Below are 18,975 nucleotides of genomic sequence, written 5' to 3'. Positions count from 1 at the left end.
GGTACATGTTGTCAGGTTTTGTGTTCACACAGTCATTAAGATAGTGTGAAATTGGTACAAAGCTACACAACAGTGGAACAGAATACAGCCCAGAAGGTGAAGGTAGGCTTTTCAATAAACAATTCTGGTTAATTTTGATCTAAAAACAAATTTGACTGTACTTCAACTCATAGACAAAAAAACAAAAAATCAATACCCAGTATATTGTAGCTCTAAAATGAGAAATGAAGAGCACTAATAATTTTTAAAGATATTTAAAATATATATATTTTCATGATTGGGTTAGAAAAATAACTTTAAGACGGCTTAAAATGCCCTAACCAATAACACCAGATTCATTAGAGTGAAACTGAGAATTTATACTAATCAAAAACCACTATTGAGAGAGAGAAAAAATACTTGCAACACACTTAAGCAAAGGGCTCAAATTCAGCATGTAAAAATAACTTCTCTACAAATCAATACGAAAAAGAGAGACAATTCATTAAAATTGAACAAGTGACTCAGACAGGCACCCCACAAGAGGACATGCAATGGCCATGAAAAAGTGCTCGGCCTGGCTGGTGATCAACGAAATACCAATTAAAGCCAGAATGAGCTCAAATAAGAAAAACCAAACATACCAAACAATAAGAATGTGGAGCAATCAGCACCATCACATGCTGCTGGTGGACGTATAAACGGATGAAAATCCCTTTGAAAAAGTGTTTAGCATCATCTGCTGACACAGAATCCAGATATGTCCTATTACCAGCAATTCTATTTCCAGGTATACACCCAAAAGAAATGTCTTCCTGCATTTACCAAAAGGCATGTCCAAGGATGTTTAGAGCAATGTTTGTCATGAAAAGAAAAATCTTAGGGAAATTAAATTTAACAGAGTTAAACTGAGCAAAGGAGAATGCGAGAATCAGGCAGCCTCCTGGGCCAGAGCAGGCTGAGAGAGCCCAGTGCAGCCATGTGGCAGAAGAAGATTTATAGTCAGAAAAAGGAAAGTGACAAAGAGAAAACCAAAGTGAGGTACAGAAACAGCCAGATTGGTTACAGCTCAGCGCTTACCTTATTTTAACACAGTTTGAACAGCTGGCCCCCTTTGATTGCAAGCCAAAACTCAGTGATTGCCACAAGAGTAGGCTACCGTCTATTTACACCTCCATTTGCATTATAGTTAACTACATACATCGAAACCTTTAGGTTGAACTTAAAATACATAAGGAGGCAGCTTTAGGCTTAACTTGATTTAGGATTATAACAGCCACAAACTTTGAACAACATCAGTGTCCACCAGCATTAGAATTGGATAAATACACTGTGATATAGTCATACAATGGAATACTACAGGGGAATGAAAATAAATGAACTATAGGTACACATAGCAACATATATGATTCTCACAAGCATAATGTTAAAAGAAAGAAGTTAGACACAAAATGAGTGAATTTATATTAAGTTTAAAAGCAGATGAAATTAGGCCAGGCACAGTGGCTCACACCTGTAATCCCAGCACTTTGGGAGGCCGAGGCAGGCGGATCACTGGAGGTCAGGAATTCAAGACCAGCCTGGCCAACATGGCGAAACCCCATTTCTAATAGAAATACAAATAAATCAGCCAGACATGGTGGCACACACCTGTAATCTCAGTTACTCGGGAGGCTGAGGCAGAAGAATTGCTTGAACCCAGAGGCAGAGGTTGCAATGAGCTGAGATGGCACCACTGTACTCCAGCCTGGACAACAGAGCGAGACTCCATCTTAAGGAAAACAGATAAAACTAACCTATAGTGTTAGAAGTTAGGATAGTGGTTTTCTTTGAGGGAAAGGGAAACTGTAGCGATTGGAAGGGGGCAAGAAAGAACCTTCTGTTGTGCTAGAAGATGTACTATTTATTGATCTACATCATGGTTACCTGGGAGTGTTCAGTTTGCTATAACTCAGAGCTATACACTCTTGTGTAATTTTCTCTATTTTTGTTATTTTTCTATAAAAACTGGTTTAAAAAAAAGTAGTGCTGCAGTTGAACTTCATAGATACTGTCTTATCTTTACAATAATTGTTTAAAACTACCATTACCCTCATTTTTAGAGACAAGGATGAAAATCCAAAGAAGTAAATTATCCTGCCCCATGTCACAGCTGGCACATGACAGAGCCAAAGCTTCAAACTCAAGTTGAGTTGATGCTCAAACCCATGAACCCTGCAGTAAAAGTCATGCCAAACTTAATTATGTCTTCAGGACTTTCCCGGTCCTACTTTTCTTTCCCTCTGAAATCATTTTCTACATTCTCATCTCATGTTCTCAACCCCCATCAAGTGCTTCCCTTTATCTTGGGGGGAAAAGTGCTTCAAAGTTTACCTATTGCAACTTTGGGTTTAGTTATTTCTCAGAAATAATCTGTTCTTTCTAGAGAAGAAGAAAAAAATGTTATTTACAATTTCCCATCTGGTTTCTATGGAGAGGGTGTTCTATTTGCTGAGCTAGTTGATGGCTATAAGAACATGAAAAGTGGACTGAGCGGAAGGAAGTAAACTGCAAGTAAAAAGGTATGATGGGGCTGCTGGTGGAAAGGTGTGGTGCGGCTGGTGGTGGAAAGGTGTGGTGCGGCTGGTGGTGGAAAGGTGTGGTGCGGCTGGTGGTGGAAAGGTGTGGTGGAAAGGTGTGGTGCGGCTGGTGGTGGAAAGGTGTGGTGGGGTTGGTGGTGGAAATGTGTGGTGGAAAGGTGTGGTGCGGCTGGTGGTGGAAAGGTGTGGTGGGGTTGGTGGTGGAAAGGTGTGGTGGGGCTGCTGGTGGAGGAGGCTGAAGCCAGGATGGTGGAGAGGCCGCTTGGTGGATGATCTAGAGAAAGAAAACTTGGTGGCTGGCAATAGACAGAGATTTGCACAAGAGAAGAAAAACGAGGCCACCTGGAGAGAAATTATGAGAAAGACAATGACTACTGAAAGATGTTTGTAAAAATGTGGTATAGAATATGGCATATCAACCTCATTCTAATCTTCCCAAAAGAGGCATCAAAGTAGACTGAATGCACTGGTTTTATTTTCTCTAAAACCCAGTGAAATCACTGAAATAACAACTCTTAAAATGAAAAAGTTTGTTCATGTACCTCCCAAAACCATTTACATATACACCATGCATTTTACCACACGAACTCTGGCTCAATGAATGGTAGCTGAATGAACCTCACCTGAACTTTCCAAGAATCCACGGACTAGAAGCATTTTTATTTGCTTGAAATTGCTTATGCCTCATAGCATAAAAAATACCATTCACTCCCTTCTTTGATTTCTATTTGAGGAATCAAAAGAACAGCATGAAACAACCAAGTGAGTTTTTGCAGATGAGTCCAGTGAGCCAGGATGGCCTCGTATGCTCTACATTACTGTTCAGGTCCACTCACTTCAGATCCCGTAATTTGTAATAATCTGCATAATTTTTTATTGACAAATCATAGTCGTATACCTTTACGGGGTATATGTTGTGGTGTTTCGATACAGGCATACAATGTGGTACGATTAAATTAAGCTAATTAACATATGTATCACCTTTCTTGCCTATAGTTTGTTATGGTGAGACATTTGAAATTTATTCTTAGTTATTTTGAAATATAGAATACCTTATTTTTTACTATAATCACACTGGTGCTCAAAAGATCACAAAATCTGTTTCTCCTGTTTATCTAAAATGTTGTGTCCCTTGATTAATGACTCTCCACTCCCTCCGTCCCACATCTCCAGCCTCTGATAATCATCATTTTATTCTCTACTTCCATGAGTTCAACTTTATTAGAGTCCACATATAAGTGAGATCATGCAACATTTGTCTTTCTTGTGCCTGGCTTATTTCACATAGCATAAGGTCCTCCTGACATATCCACATTGGCACAAATGACAGAATTTCCCCCCGGCCTTTTTAAGGCTTGATTGGTATTCCATTGTGTATATATATCATAGTTTATCCATTTACCCATTGATGAATACTTACACTGATGTAATGTCTTGGCTATTATGAATAGTTCTGCAATGAACATAGGAGTGTAGTTATCCCTTTTATATACTGGTTTCAGTTCCTTTGGATACATGCCCAGAAGTGTGATTATTGGGCAATTTAGTAGTTCTATTTTTAGTTTTTTCAGGAACTTCCATACCATCTTCCATAATGGCCATACTAATTTATGTTCCCACAAAATATGCTTCTGATTCCATGTATTTTCCTTGTTGGATCTTTAGATACTGGTATACTGACAAAAAGATTTTTTAAAAGTTTAATCCATCACTCTTCAATTTGAGACTATCTTTATCTTCAACTTATAATTCCAACTCATAATTATTACATATAATTTATCAATAGAGTATTAATAAGTTATGTGTATCTTTCAGCAATTCATAATCTCACTACTGTCATCTGTAAAATGAATAAGTTGAACTAAATGACCTAAGCTGTTTGCAGCTCTGTTTTTTATATTCTAAAAACTGAGACTCTGTATTTTAATCTCTTGCTTCCACTCTCCTGAGCCAAAGATCTTTACTAATATTTCCGTGAACACAATATGTGATTCGAGTCTCCAGTCCCCACTTCCGATTCCTCTCCTAAAAGTCAAGCTTTAGTTCCCATTTATGTTGAGTCAGTCTCCTCTCCACAGCTCCCAGCTGTGTACGTATAGTAAGCGGAAGCTTAGCACAATACACTTCACCTCTAGTTTCCCAGTGAACCTTTTTCTGCAATCCAAAACCGAAAGACATTTCTGGTCTTTAGTCTGTACAGCTTCCAATTTCTAGGCTATCACAATCCAATCACTCCATGTAAGTGATGATAGCATGCTACAGGGGTCTATGGAAGATAGTACAATGAACAAATCCACTCCCCAGACAGTAAAAGAGAAAGTCAGGATAATATGTCTGGACACGTAACTTTAAAGGAAAATCCACTGCTGACTAATGCAGCCCGCTAGCTATGAATGCAGAAATTAAAGCTCAAATTACAGCAGCCCAATAAAGTAGTATGAGGTATTTATAGCTCTCTTTGACTGGTAAAGCAAGGATATCTGACTTACCAGGAAGGGTGGCAAACAACTCTCATTTTATAATGAAGGAAAATCAAACGAGAAACAAACCAGAAAAGTGGATCTTTATTAAATTGAGGGATGGGTTATTTCTCTATTTAATCTAAAATACTCTAAATAGGGATGTTTCTGAATTGCTCCCAGGTTCTGAGGAAAGATGTATCTCCTGGAGATGCCACATGTCTAGACAATTAGCTTACTTTCAATAACTACAATGTATTGTGCTAAGTTCTCTTCTCTACAAAAGCTATGGTCCTCACACTCAGCATAGCAGCACATCTGCCATTCCCCAGCTCCCGGCCAGCTCTGAGATGCTGCAGGTAAAGAGAAAAGCTTTTCCAGATGCACACTGAGAGAGAAACCACATATGCACAATTCAATTCAGAAAGCATGAGTGTTTTTCTTCAAACTTGTTTCTTTCTCATTCTGTGAGCAATTCAGTCACTGACAATTCCCTAAATGGTATCATTTTAATTCCAAAAACATTAACCTCACTTCCCCTGAGGATTTTGAGATGTACATCATGACAATGTATTTTTTAAATTTCTTAATAGTGAGAAATTTCAGGCAGTCCTTCATAATACAAAATAGGAGATGGAGGCGAAAGGAAGCCCAGCTTTGGGTTGAGTATTTGGAACAGGTTTTTCCTCTGAACCTCGAGGTGTCCACAGATAGCTGTGGGGTGGGGTGGAGGGTCTAAAATATATGCTAAGTTCGGTGTCATGTTTTCTTCTGTGGCTTTCTATCACTGCTAGATTTTAAAGGAGTCTAAAAATATGAAAAATCACTAACCACGGTAAAACTGAGGGAAAGTACCACAGGTCAGTCCAAATGTGTCCTTGACCCAATCAAGCCCTGACCCTGGGGAGAAAATCACCTGCAATAAAGCTAGCATGCTCGAGTCACTAGAGGCTTACGAGCACATTAGACTTCTAAGGAAAACAAATCACAAGAAGCAAATCCATACCATGTATTTGTCTTTGAAAAAATATGCCAGGGAAGATATTTAGAAAAAAATACAAGACATATACGTATACATAAATATATATTTATATGTAAATAAATACTATATATTTAATTTACTCAACATCAAGAGACTTTGAGTAGTTTTATAAGACACGCTCTTGGTGAAGATACTAAGAATTCTCATTCCTACCTCACATGGATTTATAAATTAATACAATTCGAATAAAAATTTTGTTTTTCTAGAAGAATGAATATATGAGGGAACTCAAAAACATTTTTTAAAAGTATGCAAAAGAAATGGAACCATCAGAATCTGAGATGTATTGTAATGCTACAATAAGATAGGGCATAATATACAAACATATCAAAGACAACAGAAAGCCCCCAACAGTCCTAAACTAATTTGGGGGAAATAAAAGTCTGTTACAGAATTATTTAGCAATTTAGAAAAAAAGTTGTCTTCGATCTCTAGCTCAGACTGTATACCAAATTAAATTTTTCATATGAAATGGAGTGATGGAAGGAGAGAAAAAAAGAAGTAGAAGGAAACCCTTCAAGAAATATGAAAACATTGGTAAACTTGTATTAGAAAAAGTCTTTTAAGCTAAAAGAAGAATCAGAAATTATATAATGAAAGGATAGATTTGATTATGTAAATATTTAAAACTTCCACACATCACAAAATACAGTAAAATTTAAAACAAGTGATAACAAGTAAAATAACAGTTTCAAAATGGTAATTCTTAGGGACAGGTATTCAGTAAGAAAAAACAACTATGGCAACATGGTAATACACATCAGAAACCTTAGAAAGGCGTATTCTCTTATGTACAGCAATTCTGTCAGCATTTATCCTAAGATAAAATACTTCTACACAAAGACTTACAGTACTGTTATTTATAATATATCATGTATAACTGAAATAAATTTTTATAATTAGTAAAAATCATTTGAAGAGTTTAAATAGTCTATAATGATTCAAATTCTACTTTAATTTTTCAGTATTAAATTCACATAGGCCTGTCATGTTTTAAAATATTGACAACAGTTTCTCTGAAATAGAATCATAGAAAGTTTCTTTTGCTCCATGACTTTTCTGTGTATCTTCAAGTTTTATTTTATTTTGTAATGTAGGGGAATATTTAAAACCCTATGAGAGATTTTCTGAGATCCGTAAACCCTTCATATTAAGATGAAGCAGGAATCTACAGAGCAAGCCTCTGAATAATAGCCGTCATATTTTCCATGAACTGATTATATTAGAAAATATAACCCTCCCACAGGATGATAAAAACAAAAGTTTGTCTTTGTGCTCTGGTCCTGAAATCCCGTGTCGTGCGGTATGACAACACCAGCATGTGTGTGCAGATTCTTCTCCAGGAGGGCCTGAGAAGCCTGTCCGCCCAGGGCCTGCCGGACGCTCATGGCGGCAGTGTAACTGTGCAAGAGATCTCCTGCGTCCGCCCAGGGCCTGCCGGACGCTCATGGCGGCAGTGTAACTGTGCAAGAGATCTCCTGCGTCCGCCCAGGGCCTGCCGGACGCTCATGGCGGCAGTGTAACTGTGCAAGAGATCTCCTGCGTCCGCCCAGGGCCTGCCGGGCGCTCATGGCGGCAGTGTAACTGTGCAAGAGATCTCCTGCGTCCGCCCAGGGCCTGCCGGGCGCTCATGGCGGCAGTGTAACTGTGCAAGAGATCTGCGTCCGCCCAGGGCCTGCCGGACGCTCATGGCGGCAGTGTAACTGTGCAAGAGATCTGCGTCCGCCCAGGGCCTGCCGGACGCTCATGGCGGCAGTGTAACTGTGCAAGAGATCTCCTGCGTCCACCCAGGGCCTGCCGGACGCTCATGGCGGCAGTGTAACTGTCCAAGAGATCTCCTGCGTCCGCCCAGGGCCTGCCGGGCACTCATGGCGGCAGTGTAACTGTGCAAGAGATCTCCTGCGTCCGCCCAGGGCCTGCCGGGCGCTCATGGCGGCAGTGTAACTGTGCAAGAGATCTCCTGCGTCCGCCCAGGGCCTGCCGGACGCTCATGGCGGCAGTGTAACTGTGCAAGAGATCTCCTGCGTCCGCCCAGGGCCTGCCGGGCGCTCATGGCGGCAGTGTAACTGTGCAAGAGATCTCCTGCGTCCGCCCAGGGCCTGCCGGGCGCTCATGGCGGCAGTGTAACTGTGCAAGAGATCTCCTGCGTCCGCCCAGGGCCTGCCGGGCGCTCATGGCGGCAGTGTAACTGTGCAAGAGATCTCCTGCGTCCGCCCAGGGCCTGCTGGGCGCTCATGGCGGCAGTATCACCGTGCAGGAGATCTCCTGCGTGCCTCTCCAGGTCTGCGCCCTTTCTGGGCCCCACTGACAGGCCTGAAATGATAGGCTCAAGTGCTCCCGGTCTGCTGACTTCTCTCTGGATTTGGCCAATGGGAATGACGGTGGGGGACCAGACAGTGGGATGAGAAGAGATCAGGCTGTCTGCCCTCAGCATCCAGCCTGGCATGTCACTATGGACCGGTGGCACCTCTCTGCTGAGGGCTGCAGGTCCTGCCCAGCAGTTGTCTCCACACCACTCAGCCTCCCTCTTAAGTTCTAGCTTCCGAGAGCCACTCCTACTCTTGCCCCTTCAGGCCTGGGTGTGGTAAAAGCTTGTTCTTGGTACTAGCCGCAGAGTAGCGCTCTCTTACTGCTTTTCCTAAACCCCGTCTGTACCTTTATGACAGGTCTCTAATAAACTCTCCTCAAATCACTCCATTTGAGTGCCAGCTGATTCCTGATTAGTACGACCCTCATTCATACAGTCATATATGTAATTACCCTAGAGAAAACAAAGTTAAGTGCATTTGGACTAAACAAAGCAAAAGGAAAAAAGTGACCTAACGTTGTTTAGGAAATTTTTCCATTCAAGTTTGGGTTAAACAGAAGTTCAGCCCTATGCTACTTCTGTGCTTCAATTACCTAGAACATCCTTATGCTTTCTTTAGTGCTGTCTGAATTGCTCTGCTTAGAGGAAACGATCATTTTCCACCCTTGTGCTGTTCACTCTTATACAATTATGATTTTTGGAAGATCAAATGTGTGCAAGAAGACTTAAATCACTATCCATATTTTCATCTAGAATATGAGTTTTCATCCTGGAAGTCAAACACCACAGAAAGAAAATGTTGTGAAGTAACCAATGCCCTGCAGAGTCATAAGCAGCAACTGTGTAAATGAAAGCTAGAAATGATCTCAAGATTCAACTGCCAGTGTGTTCTCAATCACTGGAGTAATCTGATATTATGGAAAAACCGACTGAACCACCCAACTTTGATCTGTTCATATCTATCAATGAACAGGAATGGAAAAAAGTATTTTTCTATAACCAGAGAGACAGATCTTAATACACACACATACCTAATAAAAACAACAAATATAAGCCATGTATAGGTAATCTCTAAATATCAGGAAGAAGGCAAAGAGGTTTCAGGGATACACACACACACATGCAATTCTTAATATGGGTATATAACCCATCTTCTATCTAATGCTTTGGTGTCATTTTACAGTTCATGTGAAACTTTCACTTAAATAGTAACCATATCTAGATTCCCATTTCATTTAAATAAATTCAAGTAAAGTTCCTAGGCAGGTTTCCAGAGAGTTAGGTTGCTTTACAGTTGGCCATGCATTAAATAAAGCTTTGTCTCACAAAAGTGAATGAGTAACTGATATGGTATCTGTACATTCACTCTGCACAAGGTTCCTTTATCTCCAAAGCATTACTCAAAGACAAACAACAAATCAGATTACAGCTCTAGAGAACCATACTCTGCTTCTTCTAGCAACACTGCCAGCTCACAAAACTGTATGAGGACCAACCACCGGCTTCCTGAGGGATTTGCAATCTACTTGCTCCATCAGGTCCCCCAAGGTTCTCCTGCTTCACACACATGCCCCCTTTCATTCATTCCACTGCATTCATCTTTCAGCTTTCAGAGGCTCGTTAACAATAAGCGTGCAAAGGTGCACTTTAACAGCAAAACCAAAAAGAGAGCCTTCAGCATTACATTTTATAATGAAACAAAACCCCAGATTCTGAGAGTCAACTAGGCTAGAACTAAAAGCCATTGCAGAAAGAGATTCATTCCTGGGCCCCTAGCTTCTTTTCACATTACCTGCTTCAGTGTACTTCAGTCCCACTTTTTCTTCTGTGTCTTTTGTCTTTGGGGGTGGCCAGACAGCTTGAAGTCTGCCAGGAGTCCTGTCATCCTGCTCAGTCGGGCTGTGGTCAGGCTGTGGAAAGAGCAGGCAAATAAGAAGTGAAATGTAGTCAGAGCCAATTAATTCCTGAAAAATGGCATGCTAACCCTAATTCTGAAGTTAATTTTAATGGCTAGTTGCATATTGCTCTCATTCACTGTAACTGAGGTATCTTTCTATAGTGTGACCCTTTTCCAGAAGTGTAACGTGATCAATTGAGGTGAACATTTAAAACAACGAAAAAAACCTTGAGGCTAAGTATGTATCACACAACCCTTAAAAGATGATTTTTATTAATTTCAAAAAGCACAAATATACTTTGACCTGAAGATACAGACATAAATGTACTACACCGAAGTACATTTATAGGAATGTTTACAAATGTATCCCAGACTCCAGGATTATTTAACATAAAGACTAACTTCATGAACATCAGTGGTAGACCAAGACACACTTTTCCAAACATTCCACACTGCTAAACTTCCTTTTATTCCTATAAACGAATGAATGAGATTACCTTCATATTCCAGTCATTTTTATATGGGTTGATTTTTACAACTAGGAGAATGCTACATTGTGCTTGGTTTTTTAACTGCAATCTGAGAAATTTTGCCAAAGACTTTCATTTTTAACATTCTAACTGAATATTTTAAATATATAAGAGGAACGATAATCATACACTGAACTGATATTAAGCAAGAAATTCTATTTATTGTTCTTATGATCGTTTCAGATCTACTGGACAGGTACTTGCTCATCTTTAGAAACTACCTGAGTTAGTCTTCTTTGAGTAATAACAGCTTCCATTAAGTAGATGCTTCTCATGCACTGCCTTTAATTCTTGTAACAACCATATAACCAATTTATTTTCCTCATTTTGCACATGAGGAGATTGAGGCTTGGAGATTATTAAGGTTACCCAGCCAGTACATGGCAGAAGTAGAATAAAAACCCAGGTCTCATTCTAAATCCAGTGCTCAATCTGGAAGCCTTCCAATCAATGTGGAACACTCTAATCACACCACAAACACCTATTTTGCCAAATGGCAGACTTTCAAAGGAACGATACTTTCTGCGGAGGTATAATTAAGTGGTGAGGAAACCCTGTCAACCTGGGCTGCACTTGTATCGTGCATCATTTCCTCACGCTACTTAGTTTTATCAGTGCATTCACCATCAACATTGAAACTCACGGTGACACTTACCCTTTTCCTACCTACACAGCTTTACGTATATCCCTCTTATAATATTCCAGATAAAAGCCACGAAGCATGAAAAGCACTTCTGGCTAACTCCGTACTCCTTACAGGACAACATAATTTGACTATAATCTTTTTCCACCTAAAAGAATCACTAACAGGCAACTAGGATTCACTTTGGGAGGAAACCTGGAAAGAAATACAGCCGCACCATATTTTATATTAAAATGCAAAACCCAATTCTACATACACTTTTGGAATCAGAGGGGCCATCCGCTGGCTTGGACTTGGACCGTTCAAACACAGCTCTTAGTGACTCCTTCTCATGTCTCATCTTGCGCTTGAGCGCTTCCAGCTCAGAGGTGTCGGCTGTGGTCCCCTTTCTGGGGGGCCGGATGAATAAGGCTTTAAAAGCCTCCAGGGCCGTCTCTGGCGGCTTTGGCTTGACCTCACCACCCTGGGTTTGGGCTACTCCAGGGTCGCTCTGGCTCTCTCGATCCGCGTTGCAGCCCATCTCTTCTCTCCTGGGCGACTCAGGGTCTGCTCCCTTCGGTTCAGTTTTGGGTATGTCAATGTTGAGCAGCAGAGAGAGCTGCTCCAGGAGAGTGGGAGTGGCCTTCGGCTCAGCTGCTTTCTCCTCACTCTTCACTGTCTGTGGCCCTGCCTGCACTAAGGACTTCTGCACAGGCTGGGTCAATTTGAGCAAAGCTAAGTCCCCATCCTTCGGTTTAATTTCAGTGATGGTCTCTCCCCTCTCAGCGGTAGCCCCCTTCTTCAGCACACGAAGCCCACTGAAAAAAGCTGGAAGTTGGAATGACTTCTCTCCAGAGGTTTCTTTTTTAGAAGAGGCACTCTCAGTGACACCAACACTCGAATTCTCGCTTGTTACTGCAGGTAGGACTCGGGACCCTTCTTCTCCCACCTGGCCCTGGCTGGGGCGATACTCTGTCTGAAGACCACCATGGCCAGCTTCCAGTTTGCTGCTCATCGCAGGTGGAATCCTCTGAGGATCTTCTGCACAGAGCTCTGCACCGTTCATCTCCCCAGTGACAGTATCTTCCCTGAAACCTTCTGGGTTTTCCTGGGACTCCTGCGATGGCTCAGATAAAACAACACTAGGGGACTTTGGGCCATGGGTGCTGCTTCCCTCCTCTGGCTCCTGGCCACCCTCATCAGAGTCAGAATCACTGGTGGTGTGCACGAGGGTCCCACGAACACAAAGGACATCGTCCTTTGTCCCTTTCCAAGTAGAGAGGGGAAGCAGCTCTTGAGCAAGGAGAGATGTCCCTGCTTCTTTTCTCTGACTTCCCTCTGATTCTGTCTCCACCCTTGCAGTTTTCTCATTATTTCCGAGGTCAGGTGTAACCTGAGATTCTGCTTCCTGTGGATCCAAGCCATTGCTGGGATCATCCTGCTGAGATGTGGGATCCGCGTCTAAACTGTGGAATGCTTTCAGCACAGCATCTTCCTCTTCTGGATTCACAGATTCCAACTTACTCGTAAACCCAAACAGGGATTTCATAGAGAACTTACTCAGGATTGACTGAGCCACTTCAAGTCCGGCTTCAGGTTTTGCTGGTTCTGAGACATCACTGCCATCCAGAGAATTATCAACGTTCTCCATGTCTCAGTAATGCCCTTGGTGGAAGTTCTGACTTGTGTTACCTTCTCCTGCTCTCTGTTTCTCCGGTCCCTCTGCTCTTAATTCACAGGACAGAGAGCAATGGGAACCGGCAGTTAGGCTGTCAGCCACACAGCAAACACACTTGGTCTCTTTCAGGTCACTGTGCCCTCCTTCCAGTTTGTGCGATGATGGTATGCCAGGGTAACTGGGAAAAGCCTGTGGAGTCTAAGCCCAGAAGCAGCCGAGACCGCGCACCTTACTACACACAGACCAGGGACGCTGCTCTTCTGAAACTTCCGTGTTTATTCCCGGGGACAAAAGCCTTTTTGTCATAGGCAAAGTCAGCCTGCCCTGTAATCCCAGCCCAGGACTTCACGAAGAGCTCCGCCCCAGGCCGGCGGTTCTCCTGGTGGCATTCAACTTCCTCATTGGTGAGCAAGCGAAGGCTTCTAAAAGTGCTGAGCCGGCAGGCTGATTCTGAAGGAACTTAAGCCACTGCCCAGAGAAGCCTAAGGGAATCAGAAGTGAAACAGCAGAAAAAGACTGAAACACTTCTGACACAGGCCTTCTTTTTCATCTGGATTATGATCAGAGAGGCCTGGGGCATCCAGGCCAAAAAACTAGCTGTACACCCAGATCAGCAGCCACTTCCAACGCAGCAATCAAGGAAACGAATTAAAGAAAGCAATCAATCACCTCAAAAGTGCCTAGAACGCTCAAAGCAGTTAATTTACTGCCCTTTAAGCTTTTTTTTTTTTTTTAAGTGCTTTCTTCCGCTTCCCTGCAGGTTTCATCTGGAATGCAGATTTTAGCTGCTGAAGCCCGTGAGGGAAAACCCACACGACTGGTTTCAGATGACTGCTGTTTTAGCTCTGCCCTGGCTGTCTCAGTGCTCTACAAACAGGTACTAGGCAAGCACGCCCACCACACCCAGCGTCCACCAGCAACACGGTGGCAGAGTAAACAGCCCAGGCTCGGCAGGAATGATTACCCTCTACACTCCCTATGTCAACCGCAGGCTTCTTTCTGCTCAGCAGCTGTGACTTCCTGGCTTCCTTAGAAACCCTGGCAGCAGCAGGACACCCCTTTGGCCTTTGGTGTCCCAGCCCACTGAATGAAACCTGGCATGACACAGTGTCACACACAACCGACCCTATTAGATAAAACAATGCAAAGATCCCCAAGGATCCGCATTCCCCTAAAGGGCAAAACATCTGCAAAGTATCAGTCAGATCTCTATCACAGACCCAATTTGCCTAAACAAAAACAGCACAGACAAAAACAACCTCCAAACATCAGCCCAGGGTAGTTTCTACCACGCTAGTCATATGCTGGGAAGCTGGCACCAAAGAATGGGGGTAAAAACTGCAGCCCTGTTTCCTAGCTGCATAGCTGCCTCTTGGGACAGCTGCCTGTCTACCTGAAGGGCTCAGCGTTTTTCAAATCCAGTCCCATTCAGCAGGCATGCAATCAGTGCCTGGGATGGACAGGACACTGTTCTGGATGGAGAGGCAAGTCAAATTGGCTTAACAGTAATTGCCATCTCTCTTTCAGCAAAGGTCCAAGACGACTGCGGTCAAGTGTTAAACACAAACAGTAATTCCTTCTGCAAAATGGAAATGGTAGCCATAAGGAAAATGACAGTCTTGCTTTATCTGCAAGAAGGGGTGGCTACATGTCACATATTGATAACTTGAGCTATGTTCTTCAGCACTAAAAACAATCTAAGTATTAATACTGAGAAATTCTGATTCAAAAACACATTTCTAGCAATGTATTCAAAAGGAACGCTCACAGAGATAAAAACATGTCATTGCATCCCACCAACCACTAAGGGAAAGTAAAACACTTTCTAAATCTTGATTTGATCTTGTTTTTAAAACAGGTACTTCTCTGTTTGCTCCTGATCATAGTATTTTCAGGATTAACTGAGGCACTTAATCAAAAAGTCACCAGGACACTGCAGAAAAATTCAATGGTGTCTTTTAAGTCTCAGAACAAGCTTCTTGTCTAGAGGAAATACCCATTGATTAAAATCAGACATCTGCTTATTCAAGAAGAAATCATCACAACAACAGATGATAAGATCAGTCTTTTTTTTTTCTTTTTTTTCAGACAGAGTTTCGCTCTTCCTGCCCAGGCTGGAGTGCAATGGTGCGATCTCTGCTCACCGCAACCTCCGCCTCCCAGGTTCAAGTGATTCTTCTGCCTCAGCCTCCTAGAGTAGCTGGGATTACAGGCATGTGCCACCATACCTGGCTAATTCTGTATTTTTAGTAGGGACAGGGTTTCCCCATGTTGGTCAGGCTGGTCTCGAACTCCCAGCCTCAGGCGATCCGCCCACCTGTGCCTCCCAAAATGCTGGGATTACAGGTGTGAGCCACTGCATCTGGCTTAAGATCAGTCTTCTTACGAGCTATGCAGATCATCCAGTTCTAACACGGCAGGGGGCAGTGGGAGATGGCACGTATTTGGTCTTTTTGTTTTTATGAACTGAAAAGACTCAATTTTCTCAGACATAACTAATTCTTGATTTCTGGAATATGTTTCCAGGCCCCTCTATAGATTTGGGCAAAATATAACAGATGCTGGAAGGGGCTACTGACCCTTCTGCACCATGGCATGGAACAGAATTATAAGGTTTCAGTATCCCCTCAATACTCACAGATGCCAACACAATTCCCTGAAAAGTGGGTCAAGTCTTTGGTCCCAGGAGATTATTTGATTTCATCCCCTTGGCTCTAGGTAAGTAAGGTGTTATTAGGCTCATTTTTAAAGGTAAGCAACCATAGCTAGAGAAGGTAACCTGCCAAACTTACACAGCCAGTAAGTGGGGAATAACATCATCTAATATTTAAGGGCTGACCATGTGCCAAGCACAGGTTTAGGTGCTCCACACATATTAACTCATTTATTACAGATAACAACCATATTGTGAGCTGTCATTATTATTCTCTTTTTCCTGCTAGAAAACTGAGGCACAGAAAGATTAAATGGCTTGCCAGTCCACAGGAACGGTGGATGGTGGAAGTATAATTTGAATCCATGCAGTCAGGCTCCAGCATCCATACACTCAATCACTCTTCTCAAGCCCAGAGCTCCACTTTCTTCCTTAATAGAAGACCACACACAGCTAAGTCTTGAGGTGCAAAGGTTTCAGCCCAGTTCATCGGTGGTCTTTAACTGGGATGTGAGGTATACTTTATCCTCTTAAATGACACAGAAGACGAAATTCACCAAAAATAAATAAATAAATAAATAAATAAAACAATCTTATACTGAGGATGACCATTCTTTTCTTTTGCATAACTTGGGGAAAAATTTACAAGTTTTCTTAAAAAAAAAAAAATAGAGGAAGAGTGAGAAAAGAAAAATCAAGCCTATCTACCTACCACAGAAGAGACACAGAATCCTCTGGGCTCAAACATATCAAGGTTTTCCAGTTTGCCCCTACCATTCCCCTTCATTTATGAAGCATGACTTCTATTAAAAAGACTTCTTCATCCAATGTCATTGATGAACACCAACAATGAATGAGGCTGTGAGGACATAAGATTGAAGACATCCCTGCCTTCCACCTCCATGAAATGTCTAGTTAAGTTGGAGCTATCTATTCAGAAAGAGGAGACTCTCTGTTTATAGACTGTAACCAAGGACTTTATCCCCCAGGTTCAGTCTGATAGTAATAGCTGGACCTAAAACAATTCTGAATGAAAGCCAGCAGTGACCATCTAAATATGAACACAAGTAAGAGGAGCACGGTAATTCAAAGAGATCTTTTGAACACTCTTTCAAGTCACTCGTTCTCATGACCATAAGAAATGTTATCTCTGCTGGTCACTCAGGGAGTAAGAGTGCTTCAGATTATAATATTCAAATAAGCAACTGACAAATTGAATCTAAATTGGTCTTGAAAAATGAATCTCTTTAAAGCTTTAACATTTTCAGGGAGGGAAATAATCACTTTTCTTGGACATTATCTCAATATCTAATTATGTGCTGAAATAAGCACTTAGTACACAAAACCAGTGGACGCAAAGGCTTTCGTTCTTTAAAACCTGCTCCTACCTCAACTGACTGTCTTTTGTGCTAACCTCAAGGCACATTAACTCTCTAACTGCCACTTCTGTGCAAAAATGATCTGCACCAATAAAACACACACACACAAAAACAAAAAAACCACCTCATACTGAGGATGACCATTCTTTTCTTTTACGTAACATGGGGAAAAATTTACAAAAAATAATCTGTACCAGATGAAAAATGATCCACCTCAGGCAACACAGGTTTGAACTGTATGGGTTCACCTGTGTTTTCAACCAAAAGAAGACGGAAAATGCAGTCTTCATGGATGTGAAACCTGCACAGATGAAGGGTTACCTTTTCAACTTTTCCTGTAAGTGGATTCCCAGAGCCTACTGTGGGACTAGGTATGAGAGGATTTGGGTATATAGGTGATCAATCTTCCAAGTAGATGGAGGGACAACCTTAAGTCAAAGGACACATGAAAAACAGGTAGCATTTGACCGACATGATATTCTGTTATAACTCGTTAAAAACAATCAGTACCTAGCTACTTAAAAATGTGAGCATAATACTTGCGCAGAATTTACTAGCAGTGAATTCTTCACGTTTCTCCCATCTCACCGTCCTCTCAGCTGTACAAAGATTGAAGCTGGAGCCAGTTGTACCTCATGGCACAAAGAATATCAGTCTAGGCTGGGTACAGAAGCTCACACCTGCAATCTCAGCACTTTGGGAGGCCGAGGCAGGCGGACTACCTGAGGTCAGGAGTTGAAGACCAGCCTGGCCAACATGGCAAAATCTTGTCTCTACTAAAAATATAAAAATTAGACAGGCATGGTGGTGGGCACCTGTAATCCCATCTACTTGGGAGGCTGAGGGAGGAGAATCACTGGAACCCAAGAGGTGGAGACTGCAGTGAGCCGAGATGCATCCCCCTGCACTCCAGCCTGGGCAACAGAGCAAGACTCCATCTCAAAAAAAAAACAAAACAAAAACAGAACATCAGTCTAATAAGTGGATACCTGGTGAGATAAGAACAATTGCAACAGAAGGCACATTATATCTCCTACAGGCAGTAGAGCTCAGCTCCTTGACTTTCCTCATATTAGGAAATCAGCAATAAAAATTTTTTAATGTCATTTTGCAAAAATTGGACACTATGGGGAAGAAACTTCCTAAGGGCCCCCTTATTCTTTGTAGCACTTCTCGTGATTATTCAGTTTGGATAATTCACCCCCATATTCTCATCAGACTTCAGAAAGGTAAGGTGAAAGTAAAGTAAACAGGATCGCATTTCACTGTTAGGCTACTTAATTGTCATGATTCTCCTTGTCCGACTTATTTCAAGTTCTGGGCCTGATTTTAAACACAAACTGCTTCTAGCTTCCCAAAGTAGTTCAAATAGCTTCATGTGAAACTGTTTCAAACAAAAAGTAGAAAGGAGTTAAACTTAGTAAGGGTGAATAAGAGTGGGGAAACTATTTCTGCAGGTGTAAAAAGTTAAGAGCAATGGACTGGGAAAAATAAGTTCTGAATAAAGATATGGGTGGGTTAATGGGTGAAGACCTCGTTTTTTGGTTCAGGAAGTGTGTTTTAATTCAACAAATGGCATCTTGGACAAAAGGGGAGAGCTGAGAAAATTGTAACATCACAAGGAGTCAAAAAAATATCTGTAAAAGGAGGTGTCGTAGAAAAGGAGTACAAGAGTATGGAATAACTTGGGTAGAATCAAGTTGTTGGAAGGTTGAATGGGACCTCAGTAATATTAGAAATTATCTAGCTTGGCTTTTTTTTTTTTTTGAGACAGGGTCTCGCTCCATTGCCCAGGCTAAAGTACAGTGGCACAATCACTGCTCATGCAGCCTTGACCTCCCTTGCTCAA

General features: G+C 41.9%; 1 protein-coding gene and 1 long non-coding RNA gene across 3 annotated transcripts in view; one reads left to right on the top strand and one right to left on the bottom strand.

The window, feature by feature from the left end:
* Positions 1-18,975, bottom strand: part of FMN1 (formin 1) — a 425,302-nt gene that overhangs the window by 286,210 nt on the left and 120,117 nt on the right. Inside the window, exons 1-2 of one of the 2 annotated variants that reach the window (XM_033190691.1) lie at positions 11,694-13,535; positions 10,160-10,277 (exon numbers count right to left, since the gene is read on the bottom strand). In XM_033190691.1, the coding sequence (XP_033046582.1) occupies positions 10,160-10,277; positions 11,694-13,067 (1,492 nt within the window). In that variant the 5' untranslated portion in view covers positions 13,068-13,535. Of the gene's footprint in view, positions 1-10,159; positions 10,278-11,693; positions 13,536-18,975 lie in introns of those variants that run through there. The other variant, XM_033190690.1, reaches the window with a different exon arrangement.
* On the top strand, positions 3,669-17,908 carry LOC117070933. Its single transcript, XR_004432101.1, has 3 exons — positions 3,669-3,680; positions 9,072-9,078; positions 17,781-17,908. It is a non-coding gene; the product is annotated as an uncharacterized LOC117070933 (long non-coding RNA).

This window comes from Trachypithecus francoisi, unplaced genomic scaffold (genome assembly GCF_009764315.1).
Source record: "Trachypithecus francoisi isolate TF-2019V2 unplaced genomic scaffold, Tfra_2.0 Lachesis_group3, whole genome shotgun sequence".
In the NCBI taxonomy this organism is placed as follows: Eukaryota; Metazoa; Chordata; class Mammalia; order Primates; family Cercopithecidae; genus Trachypithecus; species Trachypithecus francoisi.
The sequence above is the reverse complement of the archived record's forward strand: the minus strand, read 5'-3'. Positions and strand labels throughout refer to the sequence as shown.